The 19,830-nt window shown below is 43.0% G+C and overlaps 1 protein-coding gene across 2 annotated transcripts; it reads left to right on the top strand.

Moving 5' to 3' along the window:
- The first annotated feature begins 499 nt into the window (after nucleotides 1–499).
- Nucleotides 500–17,840, top strand: LOC137005467 (cytochrome P450 2G1-like). 2 transcript variants are annotated; one of them, XM_067366405.1, is made up of 9 exons: nucleotides 500–724; nucleotides 5,915–6,077; nucleotides 6,167–6,316; nucleotides 6,410–6,570; nucleotides 6,682–6,858; nucleotides 12,697–12,838; nucleotides 14,294–14,481; nucleotides 14,635–14,776; nucleotides 15,275–17,840. In XM_067366405.1, the coding sequence occupies exons 1-9, from the start codon at nucleotides 554–556 to the stop codon at nucleotides 15,454–15,456; spliced, it is 1,476 nt and encodes a 491-aa protein (XP_067222506.1). In that variant the 5' UTR covers nucleotides 500–553; the 3' UTR covers nucleotides 15,457–17,840. The 2 variants fall into 2 exon arrangements, with proteins under 2 accessions (XP_067222506.1, XP_067222507.1); XM_067366406.1 differs by having other exon boundaries at nucleotides 625–1,310.
- Nucleotides 17,841–19,830: the final 1,990 nt, after the last annotated feature.

Here is a 19,830-nt window from a genome sequence, read left to right as displayed (position 1 = left end):
CAACGAAAAAATATTTTTTTTTAATAAAGAAAATGTTCCCAATTTAACCAAAAAATGATGTGGAATATTTTTTTATTTTTTTTTCATGTGCCATCAACATGTGTGCAGTAGAGAGTTAACAACTGCCTTACTAACTATAAGCAGTAATTAGGAGTTTATTGAGGCAAAAGTATTAGTCAATAGTAATAGTAAGAATTGGACCATAAACTAAACTGTGACCAGAGTCTTCATTGAGAAAAAATAAGAAAAAAAAAAAAAAATACATTCAGTTTGCTACCACAGAGGTTAGGAGGCACTCTGGTTAAAGTGCAAAAGCAGATATTTGATCTCATGGAGTATGAGGTCTCTGCGGAACAAAAGTGGGCGTTTCTGTATTTGTGGGAGTTTTCAAACTGGTGGGTGTTTATATATCATGCAATGAAAACGATTCCCTTCACCCGACCCCACCCCTAAACACTAAATACTGTACAACACAGAACAAACAGTTAGGGAACCGAGAGAAGGACATAGAAAGATATAAACTGGGCTGTAATGAACATTTAATAGAAGAGAGATGGAACTCTCTAGCTCATTGGTGTTGGTTTTAGTCTTTGTTGTGTTGATGTTGGTCAGATGGAAGAGGAAGGCTAGTGGACTTTCTTTGCCCCCAGGGCCACTAGCACTGCCACTGGTTGGAAATTTGCCAATAATGGACAAGAGTGCACCCTTTAAAAGCTTTATGAAGGTAAGAAGGATTATGTATTTCTGAATGTTATACTTCAAATGTTAGGAGCCATCAATGAACTGGAAGGAATTGTCGGTCGTTGATCACTTTCGTGTGTTTGAATCTTGGCTTGTTTAAAACCTTTTCTGGAATAATTGACCACGGATTTGGGATTACGGACCCTGCAGTGAACATTGCAAAGGTTTGGTGCTTCTTGAACTTCGGATTGGACAGTTAAGTTTGCTTGTTGTCTCGGCGCTCTACTGCCAGCAAGTTAACGCGGCGGTGCAAACAGCTGCAGTAGAACAACTGATTTCTGACTTAAATGCGTTAATGTCGATATGCCACCAAAAAGAAACCCGCAGACAGAGGAAGTCGAGGACATAAAAAAAAAAAAAGCAGCGAGTGGACGAGCTGGAGCAATACACTCGTATGAACAACGTGGTCATCACCGGGCTACAAATCAAGCCGCGGACAGCGGGGAGCCTAGTGAGCAGGAGGTGCGCTCAGTGGAGCAACAGGCGACATCCTACCTCCAAAGCAGGGGGATCGAAGAGTGTCACCCGCTGCCCATGAAAAACAGCGAAAGACCCAATGTCATAATGAGGTTCGTCAACAGGAAAACAAGATGGCACTTTTAAAGCAAGGACGCAAACTGAAAGGAACTAACGTTTTCATTAATGACGCACTAAACAAAAAATAATGCTGACATAGCAAAAAAAAGCAAGATATCTAAAAAAAAAAAAAAAAAAAAGATCCAACCTGGGTAACAAACTTGTAGATTTTCATCAAACTTAATGGAACGCCAGAGGAAGCCAAAGTTTTGTTGGTGAGAAGTATAGAGGAACTTGATAGATACAACTGAACTGAACGGACTGACTATGCTGCAGAAAATAATAAGAGATAACTCTACACATTTCCACTATGAACTATACATCAGTTACATCAGCACCAAGAACCAATAATGATCTGCTGCAGTCAGAGAATCATCAGCCTTGAACCGACAGAACTGGAAACGACAGAATATATGGAACGAAATACACAAGATGGTTAACACTTTACTTGAAGGGGTGTGCATAAGTCTGACATGACACCTTCATAATCATGACATGACACGTCATGAATATGAAGGATGTTTTATGCATGTTTATGACAACTGTCATTAAATGTCATTCGCTCAATTATATCATTTTCAATGCAAAGATGACATTGTTTGAGATGTTTTTGTTACGACAACTTGACATAAACCAAGACATCATAACCTGTCATAAACATGACATAGCAGATTTATTATCACACTTAAAAAAACTACTTAGCTTTATGGGTTAACATTACATTACATTATTTTGGTAACATTTCAGTATAGGGACACATATATAAATGATTTAACGTATATATATATAAATACACATATATAAATGAACGTATATATATACATACACATATATAAATGATTTATAATGATAACTGTGACTTTTCCCTCAATAAACTCATAATTTACTGCTTCTAAGTATAGTTAATTGTTAAGTTTAGGTATTGGGTAGGATAAGGAATGTAGAATAAGATCATGCAGAATAAGGCATTCATATGTGCCTATTAATTACTAATAAATAGTCAATATTCTAGTAATATGCATGCTAACAGTAATAAGCAACTAGTTAAAAGACCCTAAAATAAAGTGTTACCTTTATTTTATAACAGTGTCTTTTTTAAGAAATTTGAAATTGTCTATTATCTCACCTTCTGTTGGAGGAAACTTAAAAAAAAAAAAAATAATAAACATGAAATGAAAAATAGTCTTGACGCTGTTATAAAATTATTTGTCAGAGTATTGTCACTTAATGACATTTTAATGACAAGTTCAATTTGTACCACTGTACTTGAGCTCAAGATACATATTCATGACACTATTATAATGGCCTCATGACAGCCAATGTCAAAACCAACCACATGACAGTTTAATGTAATGTTAACCCATAAATCTAAATGATGTCAGGTTGTCATGACAAAAACACTGACAGGTTATGATGTGTTGGTTTATGTCAAGTTGTCATAACTCGGACATCTCAAACAATGTCATCTTTGCATTAAAAATGACATAATTGAGCGAATGACACTTAATGACAGTTGTCATAAACATGCATAAAACCTCCTTCATATTACATGTGTCACGTCATTATTATGAAGGTGTCATGTCAGTCTTATGCACACCCCTTCAAGTAAAGTGTTACCAGATCTTGAAACAGAAATAGACCCTGACAACATTTTTTTCTCCTCCATTAACAATAATTGTAATTATTATTCACAAGAACAGTATAATAAAAATATTAATTCAGAGGGCAATCTGTCAATAATACACTTTAACAGTAGAACTATGTACACAAATTTCAATTCCATAAAAGAATATTTGCAATGTTTCACACACCCTTTAGTATCATTGCCATTTCAGAAACCTGGTTCAACAGGGACAAAGGTATACATTTTGACTTAGATGATTATGAATTAAGATATATGAACAGAGAAAACAAAACGGGAGGTGGAGTTGCCCTTTATATTCACAAATCAATACAATTTATGGTTGTAATGAATATGTCGCTAGCCATAGATGAAGTAATGGAATGTGTAACAGTTGAAATATGTAACAGTAAGAAGAAAAATATCATAAGTTGTGTTTATCGGTCGCCTGGTTCTTGCATGGGAACTTTTAATGAATGGATGGAGAAATTGTTTTCTGAAATGAACAAAAAAACTATATCTGTGGGGATTATAGCATTGATCTATTAAATCCAACTAAACAAAAAAATATAGATGCCTTCACAGACACAATGTACAGTATGTACATTATCCAACCATCACTAAACCAAGCAGAATAACATCTCAAATGCCACAATAATTGATAATATCTTTACTAATAATATGGCAAATCAAACAATCAGTGGCCTGTTTATATGTGACATCACTGACCATCTACCTGTTTTTACTGTTTATGTTAGCGATTAAATCAACGAGGACAGAAAAATAAACGAATAAGAACAGAAGAAACAATCAATGCCTTTAATAATGGCCTAATGCTACAGGACTGGAGCCCATTCTACAGAGAAACAGATGTGGATAGTTCATATAACAACTTTTTAGATATATTTGTTTCATTATATAATAATCACTGTCCAGTTAAATAATACCCCAAAAATAACAAAAACACAAAATGCCCTTGGCTAACTAGAGGAATATTAAATGCTTGTAAAAAGAAAAATAATCTTTACAAAATGCTTATCAAGCTAAAGAAGCTGAACACAGATATAAGGTGTATAAAAATAAATTAACAAATGTAATTCGAAATAGCAAGAAATTATTTTATAAAAAAGTATTATATGAAAATAAAAATAATATAAAAGGAACTTGGCATATACTGAAAAGTTTAATCAAACAAGGATACAACATATCCAGATTATTTCTTTGATAAAAATGGTGAAAATCACAATTTAAATGATATTGTAAACAGATTCAATAACTTTTTTGTAAATGTTTGCCCGAATTTGGCAGCTAAAATTCCAGATCAGGAAACTGATCTGTTAAATGGAATTATAAAAAGAAACCAACATTCAATCTTTCTCTCAGCAACAAATGAACAAGAAGTAAAAATGATTGTACACAAATGCAAAAATAAACTATCCACAGACTGTCACGAAGTAGACATGGCATTAGTTAAAAAGGTTATAAACAATATATCTAAACCTTTAACCTATATCTGTAACTTGTCATTCCAAACCGGTTGTGTCCCAAATAAAATGAAAATCGCAAAAGTTATACCATTATATAAAAATGTCAACAAACATAATCTCACAAATTATAGACCAATTTCCTTGCTGCCTCAGTTTGCAAAAGCTTTTCAATTCTCGTCTAGAAAAATTCATTGACAAACATCAAATAATTAATGAAGGCCAATACGGTTTTAGAACAAAACGAACCACCTCAATGGCAATAATTGAGGCAACAGAGGAAATTACAAATGCATTGGACAGAAAAGAACAAAATTTACAAAACCCTCTCAATTATTAATAAAGCTAAACAATTCCTTGATCAAAATGCACATTATACTGCTCCTTGGTACTCCCCTACTTCACCTATTGTGTTGAAGTGTGGGGAAACAATTGTCAATGTTCAATACATCCACTAGTCAGATTACAAAAGTGAGCAGTGCGGATCATACACAAGGTTGGTTTTTTAAAACATAGTAATATTTTATTTATTCAATCAAAACTGTTAAAAATCCATGACCTTATAAAATATTACACAATACAAATTTTATTCAAAGCATTCAATAGGTTGTTACCAAGTAACTTACAAAAGGTTTTTACAGTCAAAGAGAGAGCTCATAGTTTGAGAGGTTATGGAAATTTTACATTCTATTAATGTATTGACAAATGGGGTGAAAATGTGGAACGGTCTGGATCTCCAGTACAAGCAATGTCCAAATATACACAGATTATTTTATAAACAGTTGGTCTGGTCACAATACAGGGAGGGTGGGGCCTAAATGGCTTCATGTCATAGTACAGTCATGGATCTTATCTTATCATTGTTGGTATGTGATAGTATTGCAATATGTATGTATGTATTACAATCTCTAAGATAAATAATTATTTTGTTCCTGTGGTAACATTGTTGTGTGTGTGCATGTGCATGTGTGCATATATATAGTTCTAATTATTCTCAATTATTTTTTATTTATTTTATTTTTTTGGAGTTGGTGACTATTTGGTTTGATGTAAGATTGCCTTTAAGGAAGCGGCTATGCTTTGTGTGTTATGTTTTTGAATGAGAGATGGGGGTGGGATTAAATAAGTGTGTGTATGTATGTATGTATGTATGTGTGTATATATATGTGTATATATCTATGTATATATCTTTGGATACATGCAAATTTATTTAATTAAATGTATTTTTTTAATTGCTCGAAATAAATAAATAAACAAACAAAATGTAAGCACATGAATTGCATGGTATTGTAAGGTTGTTGCATTTGGGTCTTGTGCAGAAGTTTAATGCATCACAGAGCATTGGATACAACTGTGTCATATGAGGTTTTATTGTTGTTTGTAAAACATTGGTTTTAGTTTAGCAAATTACATGTAGTATGAAATGCTCAGAAAGCACCTGACCAGTGCCACTTGCACCGGTGTGTGACAGTAAACTCTATTCTCCTAACAGTGGAGTAAAACCTATGGGCCTGTGATAATGGTGTACATAGGACCCCAAAGAATGGTGGTTCTGGTCGGTTATGATACAGTGAAAGAGGCTCTAGTGGACCAGGCAGACGACTTCAAAGGCAGAGCACCCATTCCCTTTCTGTACAGAGTTCTGAGAGGCTATGGTGAGATTATTGTTTGTGTTTGTCAAAGACAGATGTTATCAGTTTAATGTAGTTCAGTCTAGATTTTGATTTCTCTATATTGTCTGTAGGTTTGGTCATCAGTAATGGAGATCGTTGGCAACAGCTCAGGCGGTTCACTCTCACCACATTGAGGGATTTTGGAATGGGACGCAAACGAATGGAACAGTGGATTCAAGAAGAGAGCAGGCATTTGCTGAACAGTTTTGAAGAAACCAAATGTGAGGGAAGAGAGCATTTGGCATTTGCATCCCATGAGTTCACTACAAGTACAACTGGGAGAGGTGTAATACTAAACAGTTTTTCTCCTTTAGCAACACCAGTCGACCCAGCCTTCTTCATGAGCCGGGCTGTGTCCAACGTGATCTGTTCTCTGGTGTTTGGGCAGCGCTTTGATTATGAAGACAAAAACTTCCTGCACTTGCTCCAGATAATCTCCAGAATCCTGCGCTTTCTCAGCAGTCCTTGGGGTCAGGTGAGCAGATGCTTCAAAACCACTGCATTCTGTTGCATTCAACTGTATCTTTATATGCAAAGACTGTTTCCTGTGTGAATGTCTTCTTAACTATCTTCTCAACCCCAACAGATGTACAACATCTTCCCTAAACTAATGGAGTTTTTGCCTGGTAGACATCATGTCATGTTTAGAGAGGTAGAGGACATCAAGGCCTTCATTATGACAAAAATCAAGGAGCATGAGCAGAATTTGGAGTTCAGTGACCCAAATGACTTTATTGACTGCTTCCTAATAAGACTCAATGAGGTACAGAAAGCAAAGTGTAAAACTGTTGTTCCCATTCAATTGAACGTCGGACAGACCGACGAATAGGAATCTCGCTAGAGAGGCCAATCTACTTCGAGTGTAACTAAAATGAGCCAATGCACATTAGCATGCAATCATATGCATCAGCTGCTCGCCTCGCAGCACGGGTATATAATGAGCAGCAGGTGCGTGCAACTTCAGCTTTTCGCTTCGGAGCTGAACGGTGTTTGTTCCTGTGAGTGTCTGCTAGAAGACGAGTCAAGCTTTTTGGTTGAACTTCTCTTTTTTTTCCGAGTGCGGGCGAACAGCACAGCAGCGGGGTCGAAGTCCTCTCTTTTTCTGTTTTTGTTTCGTTTGCCGTTTTTGAGCAAATAGCTGTTTGACAGCGTCAGAAGGCTGTTCTCACGGCCGGTACGGTGCACTTTTGAGCGCTGAAAAGCCGTTTTTACGGCTGGTAAGAGTGAGCGCCTTCGAAGAGAGAGAGAGAGCACACAACAGGCTGCACACAATCCCTGGCTGTGCTTCAGCACTTTTAAAAGAGTAAAGTCCCTGAAAGAGCTTACACAAGTAGATTCACATCTTTTTAAAGATGACATCCTACTTGTGTTTCTGGATGCGGTCGTTCCTGTCCTCACTGACGGCCACGATCACTGTTTCACATGCACGTGCTGAAACGATGTTCGTGGGTGTTTCATGTTTTCATATGAGAACATGATCACGTCGACACGCCGGTCGTGACTCTTCTTTCTCCGGGAAGCTTGAGTCCCCTCTGTAGTTGGCCAGCTGCCGCTTGTGTGTAAAAGCACAGCCGCGGGTCTGCCCGACACTCTGGGAGACCGTGGAGATCAACGAGAGCAAACCTCTCGCTCCTCTGCGTGTAGTGTGCCGTCGAGCTGCCGGGCTGCAGCGCGGGTTGTCAAGGCAACCCAGTGCGCGCTCGGCGCTCTAGATGCGCGGTTCCCTTGCATAATCTCCATTGTAGCGCCCTCTCTGGTGCACCAGAAGAGGTCTACTTTGCTGATATGGCTTGGGTCACATGAGGTTGAGGGGTTCCTTCGGGGAACCAACCCCCTAGGGCCCCTCCCTCTCTAGCGCATTGCAAGCTGTGCAGTTTCTGGATTGGATTGCTGGTCCTTCTCATAGGGGAACCTAGCATTTCATTCAGAGCTCCAGCTGAGGGACAGACGTCGATTGCAGCATCGGAGAGAGTGCTGTTATGCTCTGGAAATGAGGGTGACGCTGCCCACTGTAATGGTGTGTGCTTATGCTGACTCAGATTCAGAGTTTACAGCCATGCTTTCCTGGGTCTTCCAGATGTGCATGGAAAACTTGGCAGTATGGGGGTATATTGGTGCCATAAATATGGAATGCCAAAAGTGCCAAAATCTGCATAGGTTTTCCCTCTCACACTACCCTCTTAGATGGGGTGGCTGTACACAGACCACACCCACCCTGCATGTGAGGCCAAGGCACACTTTTTGCATGAGGGTAGTTCTGTGCTAGGGTTGAGCTGCGCTTGTTGACTAACCGTGATCAAAGTCATGGCGCAGGCCCTCAGCCAGACGATGTCCACCTCAGTGGTCCAGAAGTGCCCCCTGGCTTACCTTGTGAGGTGCGAGAGGTTGTCAAGCTGAGACAGGCGACCCAGAGATGGGTGGGGCTGCTCTTCCACCCCTGGAGGAGGGCCGGGTGGTAAATCCTTTTATTTGGTTTGTTTCTGTTACGCCACTGACCCAAGAGGCAGCGGTACCCAAATTTAAAAGAGCAGTTCCTCCATTTCCAGGTCTGAAGAGGGTTGGAGAGCAGTGGGAGGAGAAAAACCTCACCACTCTCATCCCCCTCTTCTGTCGCCAGCGGACAGCAGCGGGCAGCCAAAGCCTCGACTGCTCCCTCTGTCCATCTGTGGAACCAGGTAAGTGTTGCCTAGCACACTGTGACGCCGCTTCGGGCCGCCTCACAAAGAGAGCCCCCCGAGCCGTGTCCCTGTGTTCCACCTTACTGCCCTGCTGCGGGTACGCCGGTGGTCCCTTTGGTCCCACTTGTACGGTCTCTGCGGGCCTGGTTAGCGCTCCCCAGTCCGTCTCGCTGGCTCCTTCGGACCATCAGGCTCGGCTATGCGATTCAGTTCGCCCGGCATCCCCCCAAGTTCAGGGACGTCCTCTTCACTACAGTGAAAGATGTCGTTGCCCCTGTCTTGCGTGCGGAGATCGCAGTCCTACTGGCGGAGGACGCGATAGAGCCGGTCCCTCCAGCCGATTTGAGGTCAGGGTTCTACAGCCCCTACTTCATTGTACCCAAGAAAAGCGGCAGGTTACGACTGATCTTGGACCCGCGAGTTTTGAATCGGAGCCTCCACAAGCTACCGTTCAAAATGCTCATGCAGAAACGCATTTTCGAGTGCATCCGTCCCCCGAGATTGGTTTGCAGCGATCGACCTGAAGGACACGTACTTCCACGTTTCGATTCTTCCACGACACAGGCCATTCCTGAGAATGGTCGAGCATATCAGTACAGAGTCCTACCCTTCGGGCTGGCCCTGTCTCCCCGCGTCTTCACGAAAGTTCCCATGAGAGAACAGGGTGTTCGCATTCTCAACTATCTAGCCGACTGGCTCATTCTAGCACAGTCTCTGGATCGGTTGTGCGAACACAGGGACTTGGTGCTCAGTCACCTCAGCCAGTTGGGTCTTCAGGTCAACTGGGAAAAGAGCAAACTCTCCCCTGTGCAGAGGATCTCTTTTCTCAGTATGGAGCTGGTTTCGGTCGAACAGATAGCACGCCTCACAGAGGAACGTGCTCAGTCGGTGTTGAACTGCCTGAATACGTTCAATGGCAGGACAGCGGTCCCACTGAAATTCTTTCAGAGGCTCCTGGGGCATATAGCGGCCGGGGCGGCAGTAACCCCGCTCGGTCTGCTTCATATGAGACTGCTTCAACACTGGCTTCACGGCCGAGTCCTGAGATGGGCGTGGCAATGCGGCACGTTCCGGGTGCCAATCACTCAGGAGTGCCGCCAAGCCTTCAGTCCGTGGTCGGACCCTTTGTTTCTCCGGGCAGGAGTGCCCCTAGAACAAGTGTCCCGGCATGCTGTGGTATTCACAGATGCTTCTGCCACCGGCTGGGGTGCCACATACAAAGGGCATGCAGTGTCAGGGGTTTGGACGGGACCCCATCTGCATTGGCACATCAATTGCCTCGAGTTGCTAGCAGTACGTCTTGCTCTGAGCCGCCTCAAAGGGCCGCTATGGGGCAAGCATGTACTGGTCCGTACGGACAACACTGTGACCGTTGCGTACATCAACCGTCAAGGTGGTCTACGCTCCCGTCGCATGTCGCAACTCGCCCACCATCTCCTCCTCTGGAGTCAGAAGCGCCTTTGTGCCATTCCTGTCTCCGGTGTGCTCAACCGTGTGGCCGACGAGCTATCACGAGCTGAGCTGCCAGGAGAGTGCCGACTCCACCCCCAGGTGGTCCAGCTGATCTGGAGAGAGTTCGGAGAGGCTCAGGTAGACCTGTTTGCCTCACCGGAAAACTTGTTTTACCCCCTGTCCGAGGGAACACTCGGGACAGACGCACTGGCACTCAGCTGGCCCCAGGGTCTTCGCAAATATGCGTTTCCCCCAGTGAGCCTACTTGCACAGACCCTGTGCAAAGTCAGGGAGGACGAGGAGCAGGTCCTCTTAGTCGCGCCCTATTGGCCCAACCAGACCTGGTTCCCAGAACTTTCACTCCTTGCGACAGCCCTCCCTGGCCTATTCCTCTGAGGAAGGACCTTCTTCTCAGAGACGGGGCACTCTTTGGCACCAGCGTCCAGACCTCTGGAAACTCCATGTCTTTTCCCTGGATGGGACGCGGAGGTTCTAGGTGACTTATCCCCTGAGGTACTTAACACCATAACTTCGGCATGTGCACTGTCTACGAGACGTGCTTACGCCTCGAAGTGGAACCTGTTCATCGAGTGGTGCTCTTCTCGCCAAGAAGACCCCCGAAGATGCTCGATCGGAGTCATGCTTTCCTTCTCGCAGCAAGGGTTGGAGCGTAGGCTGTCCCCCTCCACCCTCAAAGTCCATACTGCTGCTATCTCCGCTTACCACGACCACATAGATGGCAAATCTGTTGGTCAGCACGACCTGGTCGTCAGGTTCCTTAGGGGGGCGAGACGGTTAAATCCTCCTCGTCCCCCCTCCATACCCTCTTGGGACCTCGCTCTGGTGCTAAGAGCACTTCAGATTGCTCCCTTTGAGCCTTTGCAATCGGCAGTCTTAAAGATTCTGTCTATGAAGACTTTGCTGCTGGTTGCATTGGCCTCCATCAAGAGGGTAGGGGACCTGCAGTCATTTTCGGTCGACGAATCATGCCTGGAGTTCGGGCCAGGTGATAGCCACGTGGTACTAAGACCCCGGCCTGGCTATGTGCCCAAGGTTCCTACCACTCCCTTCAGGGACCAGGGAGCCTGCAAGCACTGCCCTCGGAGGAGGCAGACCCAGCCCTGGCTTTACTCTGTCCAGTTCGCACTTTGCGACTGTACATAGACAGAACCCAAAGCCTCAGGACCTCAGACCAGCTCTTTGTCGGTTATGGAGGCCAGCAGAAGGGAAAGGCTGTCTCCAAGCAGAGGATGGCCCACTGGATAGTGGATGCCATCGCCCTGGCTTACCAAACTCATGGCGTTTCCTGCCCGCTCAGGTTGCATGCTCACTCCACGAGAGGTGTCGCATCCTCCTGGGCGCTGGCTCGTGGCGCCTCGCTGACAGACATTTGTAGAGCTGCGGGCTGGGTGACACCTAACACGTTCGCTAGATACTATAGCCTTCGTGTCGAGCCGGTCTCCTCCCGTGTTCTCGCCACAGGTCAGAGGCATGGAGAGGCCCCGGCTTAGTGTCGGCTTGCTGCGCTACGTGCGCTCATTTTCTCCAGAGAGTCCCTACAAGGCAGACCCTGTCGAGTTCTCCGATATCCCTTCGGCAGCCGACGTGGCGGTGCGTCTGGTGCCAGGCCTATACTCCGTTGTATCCTTGAGAACCGGGTTTAGGCTGGGTTCCATATGTGTGACCCTACGGGGATCCCATATGGTTGGTTCCACGGTTGCTCCTAAATGAAGCCTGTGTCTTTCCCTCTGGGAGAACCTACCCTTCATCGGGTTGGAGTCACCCCAGCTCTTCCATATGTAGCACAGCCCTACAGGGTTAGTCCATATGTACTTCTCCACATAACTCCGCAGCGTTCCTTTCCCAGCGAAAGGGTACGCTTTCGCACTGTTATCCAATAGTCTCACTGAATGGGTTTTGGGGAACAGCAGTGATCGACTCTCTCTGTGTTAGCCCTGTCCCACCATCCTCAGGCAAGGGGGTTCAGGTGGCTTACAACAGAGCGCTGGAAGGGGACAGCTCTTGTGGCGCTTTGGTAGGGATTCCTATTCGGCGGTCTGTCCGACGTACGTCGAACGTGACCGACTGAATGGGAATGTCTCGGTTACAAAGGTAACCCTCGTTCCCTGAAGGAGGGAACGGAGACGTACGTCCCGTCGCCACAGTCGCTGTACCCCGCTGATGCTGCCGCCTATCTGGTTCGGCTCCTCAGCGAAAACCTGAAGATGCAACGCACCTGCTGCTCATTATATACCCGCGCTGCGAGGCGAGCAGCTGATGCATATGATTGCATGCCAATGTGCATTGGCTCGTTTTAGTTACACTCGAAGTAGATTGGCCTCTCTAGCGAGATACCTATTCGTCGGTCTGTCCGACGTACGTCTCTCTTCTCTTATCTCTTTTATCAGCATTTTGCATTTATTTAGATAAAGTATACAATTCCTGTTCTGTTTCTTTGTGTGTTATGGCAGGAGAAACACAATCCTGACACAGAATTCCACAAGGATAACATGCTGGGGACTGTTTTAAATCTGTTCATAGCTGGTACAGAGACCACCAGCACAACTCTCAGATATGCCCTGATGCTGTTGATCAAGCACCCTCACATACAGGGTATGTTCCTAAGGTCACTGTGAGTTTGCAGGGGAAGACATGTTCATGGATAAACATATTTTGTTGATCCTGGAACAACATTCCAGTGTGAAAATTTAGCCTCAACTCTATTCCTACCCATAAGCCTAATCCTACCCATAACTTATTCCTAAAATCAGAGGGGAATGATAGGTGAATAACATTGATGTAGAAGCACCTAACCCTGGTTGCAAGCCTAAACTTGACATAAACGGTAAACTTGTCCCTCAAATCTGATTGATTGATTGGAATGGATCAACATGGATCAACAAAGATCTTGATCCATGAACATGTCATACTTGGCAAAATCACGGTGACTATTCCGAAGGGTCTAGAATGGCTGTTAAGCTAAGCGCACACTACAAGATAGAGAATCGCAGTCGTACTCCGTTAAAGACAAAGTGTCTCATTTTATGTTGTGTTGATAAGACAGTGTTTACTAAGACAGGTATTTGTTTTATTTTTTGCTTTAACTTCTCAATGCACACACGTGAAGACTACTTTCTAGAGTAATAACCTTAAATTATGCATTACAAGTACCTAAACTTAACCCAAACCCTAACCCTTACCCTAAGTGTAATTCTATAGCAAGTACATGAGGTTAATTAATATTACCCAGCACTTATTTGAGTATGTACAGTGTAACTATGTCACCTTAAAATAAAGTGTAACCACTTATCCACCAAATTTTCAAACAAGTTAAAGTAAGTCTGAAACATATTGTATCATCATTTTTTACAGATATGCATTCTACCTGAGCATTGGACTTCTTGTCTAAAAAATCAGACAAAAAAAGCTTGCATTTGTAGTGTGTGTTTAGCTTTACATGGGTCAGGACTGAAACAAGAAATACAAGGTAACACTTCAGCAAGGGGAACAATTATTACTTTGAACTAGTTGCTTATTAGCCTGCATATTGACTGTTTATTATTACTTATAAAGCACATATTAATGCCTTATTCTGCATTACTGTATTCTACATCTATTAATCCTACCCAATGCCTGAATTTAACCACTACAACAACTACCTTACTAACTATTAATATGCAGTAAAAGTTTATTGAGGGAAAAGTCATTATTAGTTTAATAGTGAATATGTGTTCCCCATACTAATGTGTTGCCAAATACATTATTAACCTAACACAGTTTGTACACCAGACACGACTGTTGTCACGTTGCAACAGCTGAAATCTAAATTTTGCACTGTGCCACATCCAGTATAGACAGCATCTTTTCATGGTTTCTATTTTTTTGTTTGTTTGTTTGTTTTTTGGAGTCACACTGCTCTCGTCGGGTGCAGATAGGGTGTAATCTGTGACAGTGCTTACAAAATATTTATTATTTGCTTTTTGTCTTTTTATTTATTTATTTATTTTCACAATTGTTGAACATATATGAGAATTTTAATGAATTATTTTTTTGGTGTATTTGATCTAGAACAAGTGCAGAGGGAGATTGATCAAGTTATTGGACAGAACAGAATCCCTACAATGGATGACAGGAAGTCCCTCCCATTTACTGACGCTGTGATTCATGAAGTACAACGCTATTTGGACATTGTCCCACTAAATGTTCCCCATTATGCCACGCATGACATCTCATTCAGAGGTTATTTAATACCAAAGGTAACAATAAACACATACAACGGTCAGCTCCTCTTAACTTGGAAACAACTAGATTTTTGAAAATTCATAAAATATTTTCCAATTATCTATATTTAGTTTAATGTGTTGAATCTGGATATTTTGTGTAATTTTGGATGGATTATATTTCCCCAGAACACAGTGATTCTTCCCATGCTACACTCTGTCCTAAGGGATGAGGGACAGTGGGAAACTCCTTGTACATTTAATCCAGAGCATTTCCTGGATGCCAATGGCAACTTTAAAAAGAATCCAGCCTTTTTCCCTTTTTCTGCAGGTAAATTCTTTAAAGTCAAAGTCAAAATCAAAGTTATCTTTCTAGTTTTGAAAATGAGTGCACTCTACATTTCAGTACAAACACACACACACACACACGGGGACAATCCATAGACATAATGATTTTTTTTTTTTCTGTACAAACTGTATGTTCTATCACCTAACCCTACCCACCACAGAAAACGTTCTGCATTTTTACATTTTCAAAAAACATCACTCTGTGTTATTTATAAGCTGTTTTCCACAAGGGAATCAAATAATGAGACACTGTCCCCAAAACGTAGGGTTTAATAGGGCCTAAAACTATCACACAGCATAACTAACCTTGCATCAATTAATTTCCACTTTTCAAATCAAGCATGGATCTAATATTTTCTAAGCAGACATATATAATTAGAGGATAGCCCCAATTTTCAAGCTCCAAATTGTAGTTCTATAACTTATATCCTAAATAACATGAATGATCAGGGTGTTTTTTTTTGGTCTTATATCTCTGCAGGTAAACGCTCTTGTGTGGGCGAGTCTCTGGCTCGTATGGAGCTCTTTCTGTTCATCGTGTCTCTGCTTCAGAAGTTCAGCTTCAGTAGTCCAAAGGGTCCAGATGGCATTGACCCCACTCCTGAACTCAGCGGCTTTGGCAACGTGCCTAGATTCTATGATCTTATTGCATCCCCCCGCTGAGCAACATGAATACTGCTACTTTTCTCATTTTAAAAGAATGTGGACAAAAGTACAAATTGAGTACAAATCGATCAATGCTACTTTAGGATATAACTTTTGTATATAAGATTTTTTTACAAGCCTATGTTGTCAAAATTACCACCATAAAATCACCATCATTTTTTCTAGAGTAGAAGAAGAAGTTTTATTTATATAGCACCTTTCCATAGCTCAAGGTTGCTTCACATAGTGCTATACAATTTGCACGTCCACATACACAATACAAACACATAAGGCCAGATTTAGCCGCATTATCCAAAATACATTTTGAAAAGATATGTTTTTAGCTGAGTCTTGAAGGTAGGCAAAGATGATATATTATGAAGTATAAGTGGTAGCGAATTCCATAATTTAGGAGCATTAACACTAAATGACCTACCACCTACAGTGGACAGCCAAACAAGGAATGGACAAAAGACCAAGTTCAGATGATCTGAGGGACCGGGCAGGAGAGTAGGATTGGAGTAGGTCAGATATGGAGGCGCAAGACCATTCAATGCCTTAAACGTTAGAAGTAACATCTTAAATTGAATACATGATTCCACAGGTAGCCAGTGAAGATCATGCAGTAGAGGAGTAATGTGAGCAGAGTGCCTGGTGGAGGTGAGAACTCTTGCTGCTGAGTTTTGAACATACTGTAACCTTGCTATGAGTTTTTTTGTCAGACCAAGAAATAGAGTATTGCAATAATCCAGACATGATGTGATTAATGCATGAATTATGATTTCAGCATCAGCTAGAGTGAGAGAATATCGAAGATGTGCAATATTATGAAGATGGAAAAAAGAGTTTTTAACAACAGAAGAAATATGAGAGGCAAAAGATAGATATGAGTCAAATAAGAACCCAAGATTCTGGACAGATGAAGAAGGCTTAACATGAACCCCGTCAATTTCAAAGGACAGGTCTATCCTTTTTGACTGAGGTAGCATATTTCAGTTTTGTTATTGTTTAGTGTTGTTATTGTTTAGAGTATGTTTAAATAAGCTGAACTAAGGCCTAATCCCGGCTTGGTCTAAGCCCTCTCCGTGAAACCGGGCCCAAGTCTCTTTGAGTACAAGCTTAAGAACTTTTTGCTGCATTGAAAATTATTAGGCAATTGCCCAAGCAAAATTTGGGGCTGCCCTGCATTGCCAGGGAAAGTGAAATTGAATTAGTGATGTGTATAAAATTTGCTGTATATAGAAAATTGTTGTGCATTACTATTTCTAAAAGTGAATGAGACAAGAGATAAAGCCTTGTCCCTGGAAAATAATATATTTTTACATGACAGTGCAAACAAATGACTCTTTCGTTTACTGAACACTTTTTTCCTTTACTAAATTTGAAAATCACTGACACATAATTCAATGGACTTTCCATTATTTTGAGAGATAGAAAATGGTATCTGATGTTGGTATTATCAGCTTGTTACAATGATTTAAATGTTTGACTTGTTTGGAAAAAAACAAAAACTAACCAGTTTGTCCATACTCACTCTTGTCTGTTCTGTGTAATTGCGTTATGTGAAAACAGTCCAGTGGCATAGACAGGAGATGTCATTACCAGTAAGCTATAAAGCCCACCCAGACCAAACAATGTCAATCACACACACGCTGGAAGTATGGAGGGCAACGCAGCGTTTCATTCCCTCTTTTCTGGAATGAAGAGCACACACTTTTCTAAGCGTTAAGTCTAAACTCCCATATTTTCATGTAGGCAAGGACAACATGATGCGGGACCACCACCTGCTCCAGTTGAGCAGAAACAATGAAATGACAAGACTATGCCGACAAGAGGAACCAAAAGATGGTATGCTTTGTCCCTGAAAGCAAATTTAAGGATTTTCCTGATCTTTTAGGATGGATACAGAAGTATCCATCCTAAAAGATCAATTGTGACAGTCCTTTGATCTGTTTATGTCCTGATTTGCCTCAGCGCACATATCTATAACCACAGATTGGACTCAACACCCCATACTTGTCACGGGAAAATCACAGAAACAGGCAAGGAGATCCAAGTGCAGCTTTTTATTGAGGGTAATCCATAAACAGTGTCGTCCAAGCAAAGATCAAGTCCATCAAACAGTCCAGAACAAAAACAGGGAACACAAACAAACTCTGTGACTGTAAATTAAACCACCATAACCAGAACAGAACAAACACAGACTAAATAGACAGACACTGATTACAGAACTCAAAACAGCTGAGTATAATGACAGGGATAACGAGTCCAGGAGTGAGTTATGGGAAATGTAGTCTGTAAGGTCCGGGGTGGAGTGCCCTCTGGTGGTTAGACAGGGCACTCCAACTGGTGGTCGTGACAGTACCCCCTCCCTACGGTGCGGATCCCAGACGCTCCAACAAGACCCAATAAAAAACAAAAACTCAGGAGGGAGGTGGACCGGAGGAGGACCAGGGGGTGGGATGGTGGGCCAAGACCAGAGTCCCTGGCTGAGAGCCAGGGGGGAGCCGGAGGAACAGACCATGGGGGTTCCATGAAATTCAGGGTCCAGGCTTAATGCCAGGGCGGCGTTGGGGGAATTGACCAGGCAGGCGCCGGCAGGTCTAGAGTCCTGGCTGACCGCTTTCTTGGCAATATCAGGACTCACCGGGGAGGCGTTTAACACTAAAACCTCTGGGGTGGCCTCCGGGCCAACAGCGGGCTCTGGAACGGACTCACTGACTGGAGTGGACTCGCTGGCTGGAGCGGGGACTGGAGTGGACTCGCTGGCTGGAGCGGACTTGCTGGCTGGAGCGAAACCACTGGCTGGAGCGGGCCTGGACTGCTCTGGACCGTGGTCACCAGACCCTACGTGCATTCTCCAAGCACACAAAACTGCCAAGACATAAGAGACAAAGACAGTTTTCTAGGCCATGTCAGGACTCACCAGAAGGGCGTTTGACACCAAAACCTCTGGGGTGACCTCTGGGCCAACAGCTGGCTCTGGAACGGACTCACTGGCTGGAATGGACTCACTGACGGGAGCGCGCTCTAGAGTGGATTCACTGACTGGAGCGGGCTCTGGAGTGGACTTACTAGCTGGAGTGGGCTCTGGAGTGGACTCACTGACTGGAGCGGGCTCTGGGAAGGCCTCCGGGCCTTGAGGGATGATCGAAGCCTTCCTCCTCCTCTTCCTCCTTTTATGAAAGTGAGGTGGTAATTCTATACCCTCCTCCTCTGTGGATTCGGAAGCGACCTCGCGGGCTGGAGCGGGCTCTGAAGCAGGTACTGGAGGTCTCTGTACCACACTGTCCTTGCGAAGGTACAAATAATGGGCGAAATTCCAGAAGGAAAGAGTCTTTACTAGGTCCATTTCCCAGCTCGGCAGAGGGTCATCTAAACACTCGTTAAAAGTGTCTCTGAGGACCACATCATGGTGACGATGTATCTCTGCCCGCGACCAGAACCTCTGAGTGAAGGCTCGTATCTCCATACCTCGCTGCTGAAGTCTAGCCAGATCCTGGAGACTGCCCCGACCTCCCCATCTACTAGTGACTGGCCGATCCCTCCTGCTGCTGGATCTGTTCATGATGGTGGTTTATGTCATGAGAAATCACAGAAACAGGCAAGGAGATCCAAGTGCAGTTTTTTATTGAGGGTAATCCATAAACAGTGTCGTCCAAGCCAAGATCAAGTCCATCAAACAGTCCAGAACAAAAACAGGGAAACAAACTCTGTGACTGTAAATTAAACCACCATAACCAGAACAGAACAAACACAGACTAAATAGACAGACACTGATTACACAACTCAAAACAGCTGAGTGTAATGACAAGGATAACGAGTCCAGGAGTGAGTTATGGGAAATGTAGTCTGTAACAGTGAAACAAGGTCCGGGGTGGAGTGCCCTCTGGTGGTTAGACAGGGCACTCCAACTGGTGGTCGTGACAAATACTTTTTCAGAAAGTAAAAAGTGTTTACAGGAATGTTTAAGTACGATGTTTAACAGGAAGCCAATGCAGTGACGACAGAACTGGACTAATATGGTCATACTTCCTAGTTCTAGTAAGGACTCTAGCTGCTGCATTTTGTACAAGCTGTAGTTTATTTATCAAGCGGGAGGAACAACCACCCAGTAGAGTGTTACAGTAATCTAACCTTGAGGTCATGAACGCATGAACTAACTGTTCTGCATTCTTCATTGAGAGCAAATGTCGTAGTTTAGATATATTTTTAAGATGGAAGAAAGCGGTTTTACAGATGCTAGTAACATGGCCTTCAAATGAAAGATTGGTATCAAAGAGCACACCCAGGTTCCTAGCTGACGACGAAGACTTAACAGAGCAGCCATCAAGTGTTAGACAATATTCTAGGTTATTACGTGAATAAGTTTTTGGTCCAAAAATTAGAATC

The sequence above is a fragment of the Chanodichthys erythropterus genome, chromosome 17 (assembly GCF_024489055.1).
Source record: "Chanodichthys erythropterus isolate Z2021 chromosome 17, ASM2448905v1, whole genome shotgun sequence".
Classification (NCBI taxonomy): Eukaryota; Metazoa; Chordata; class Actinopteri; order Cypriniformes; family Xenocyprididae; genus Chanodichthys; species Chanodichthys erythropterus.
The sequence above is the reverse complement of the archived record's forward strand: the minus strand, read 5'-3'. Positions and strand labels throughout refer to the sequence as shown.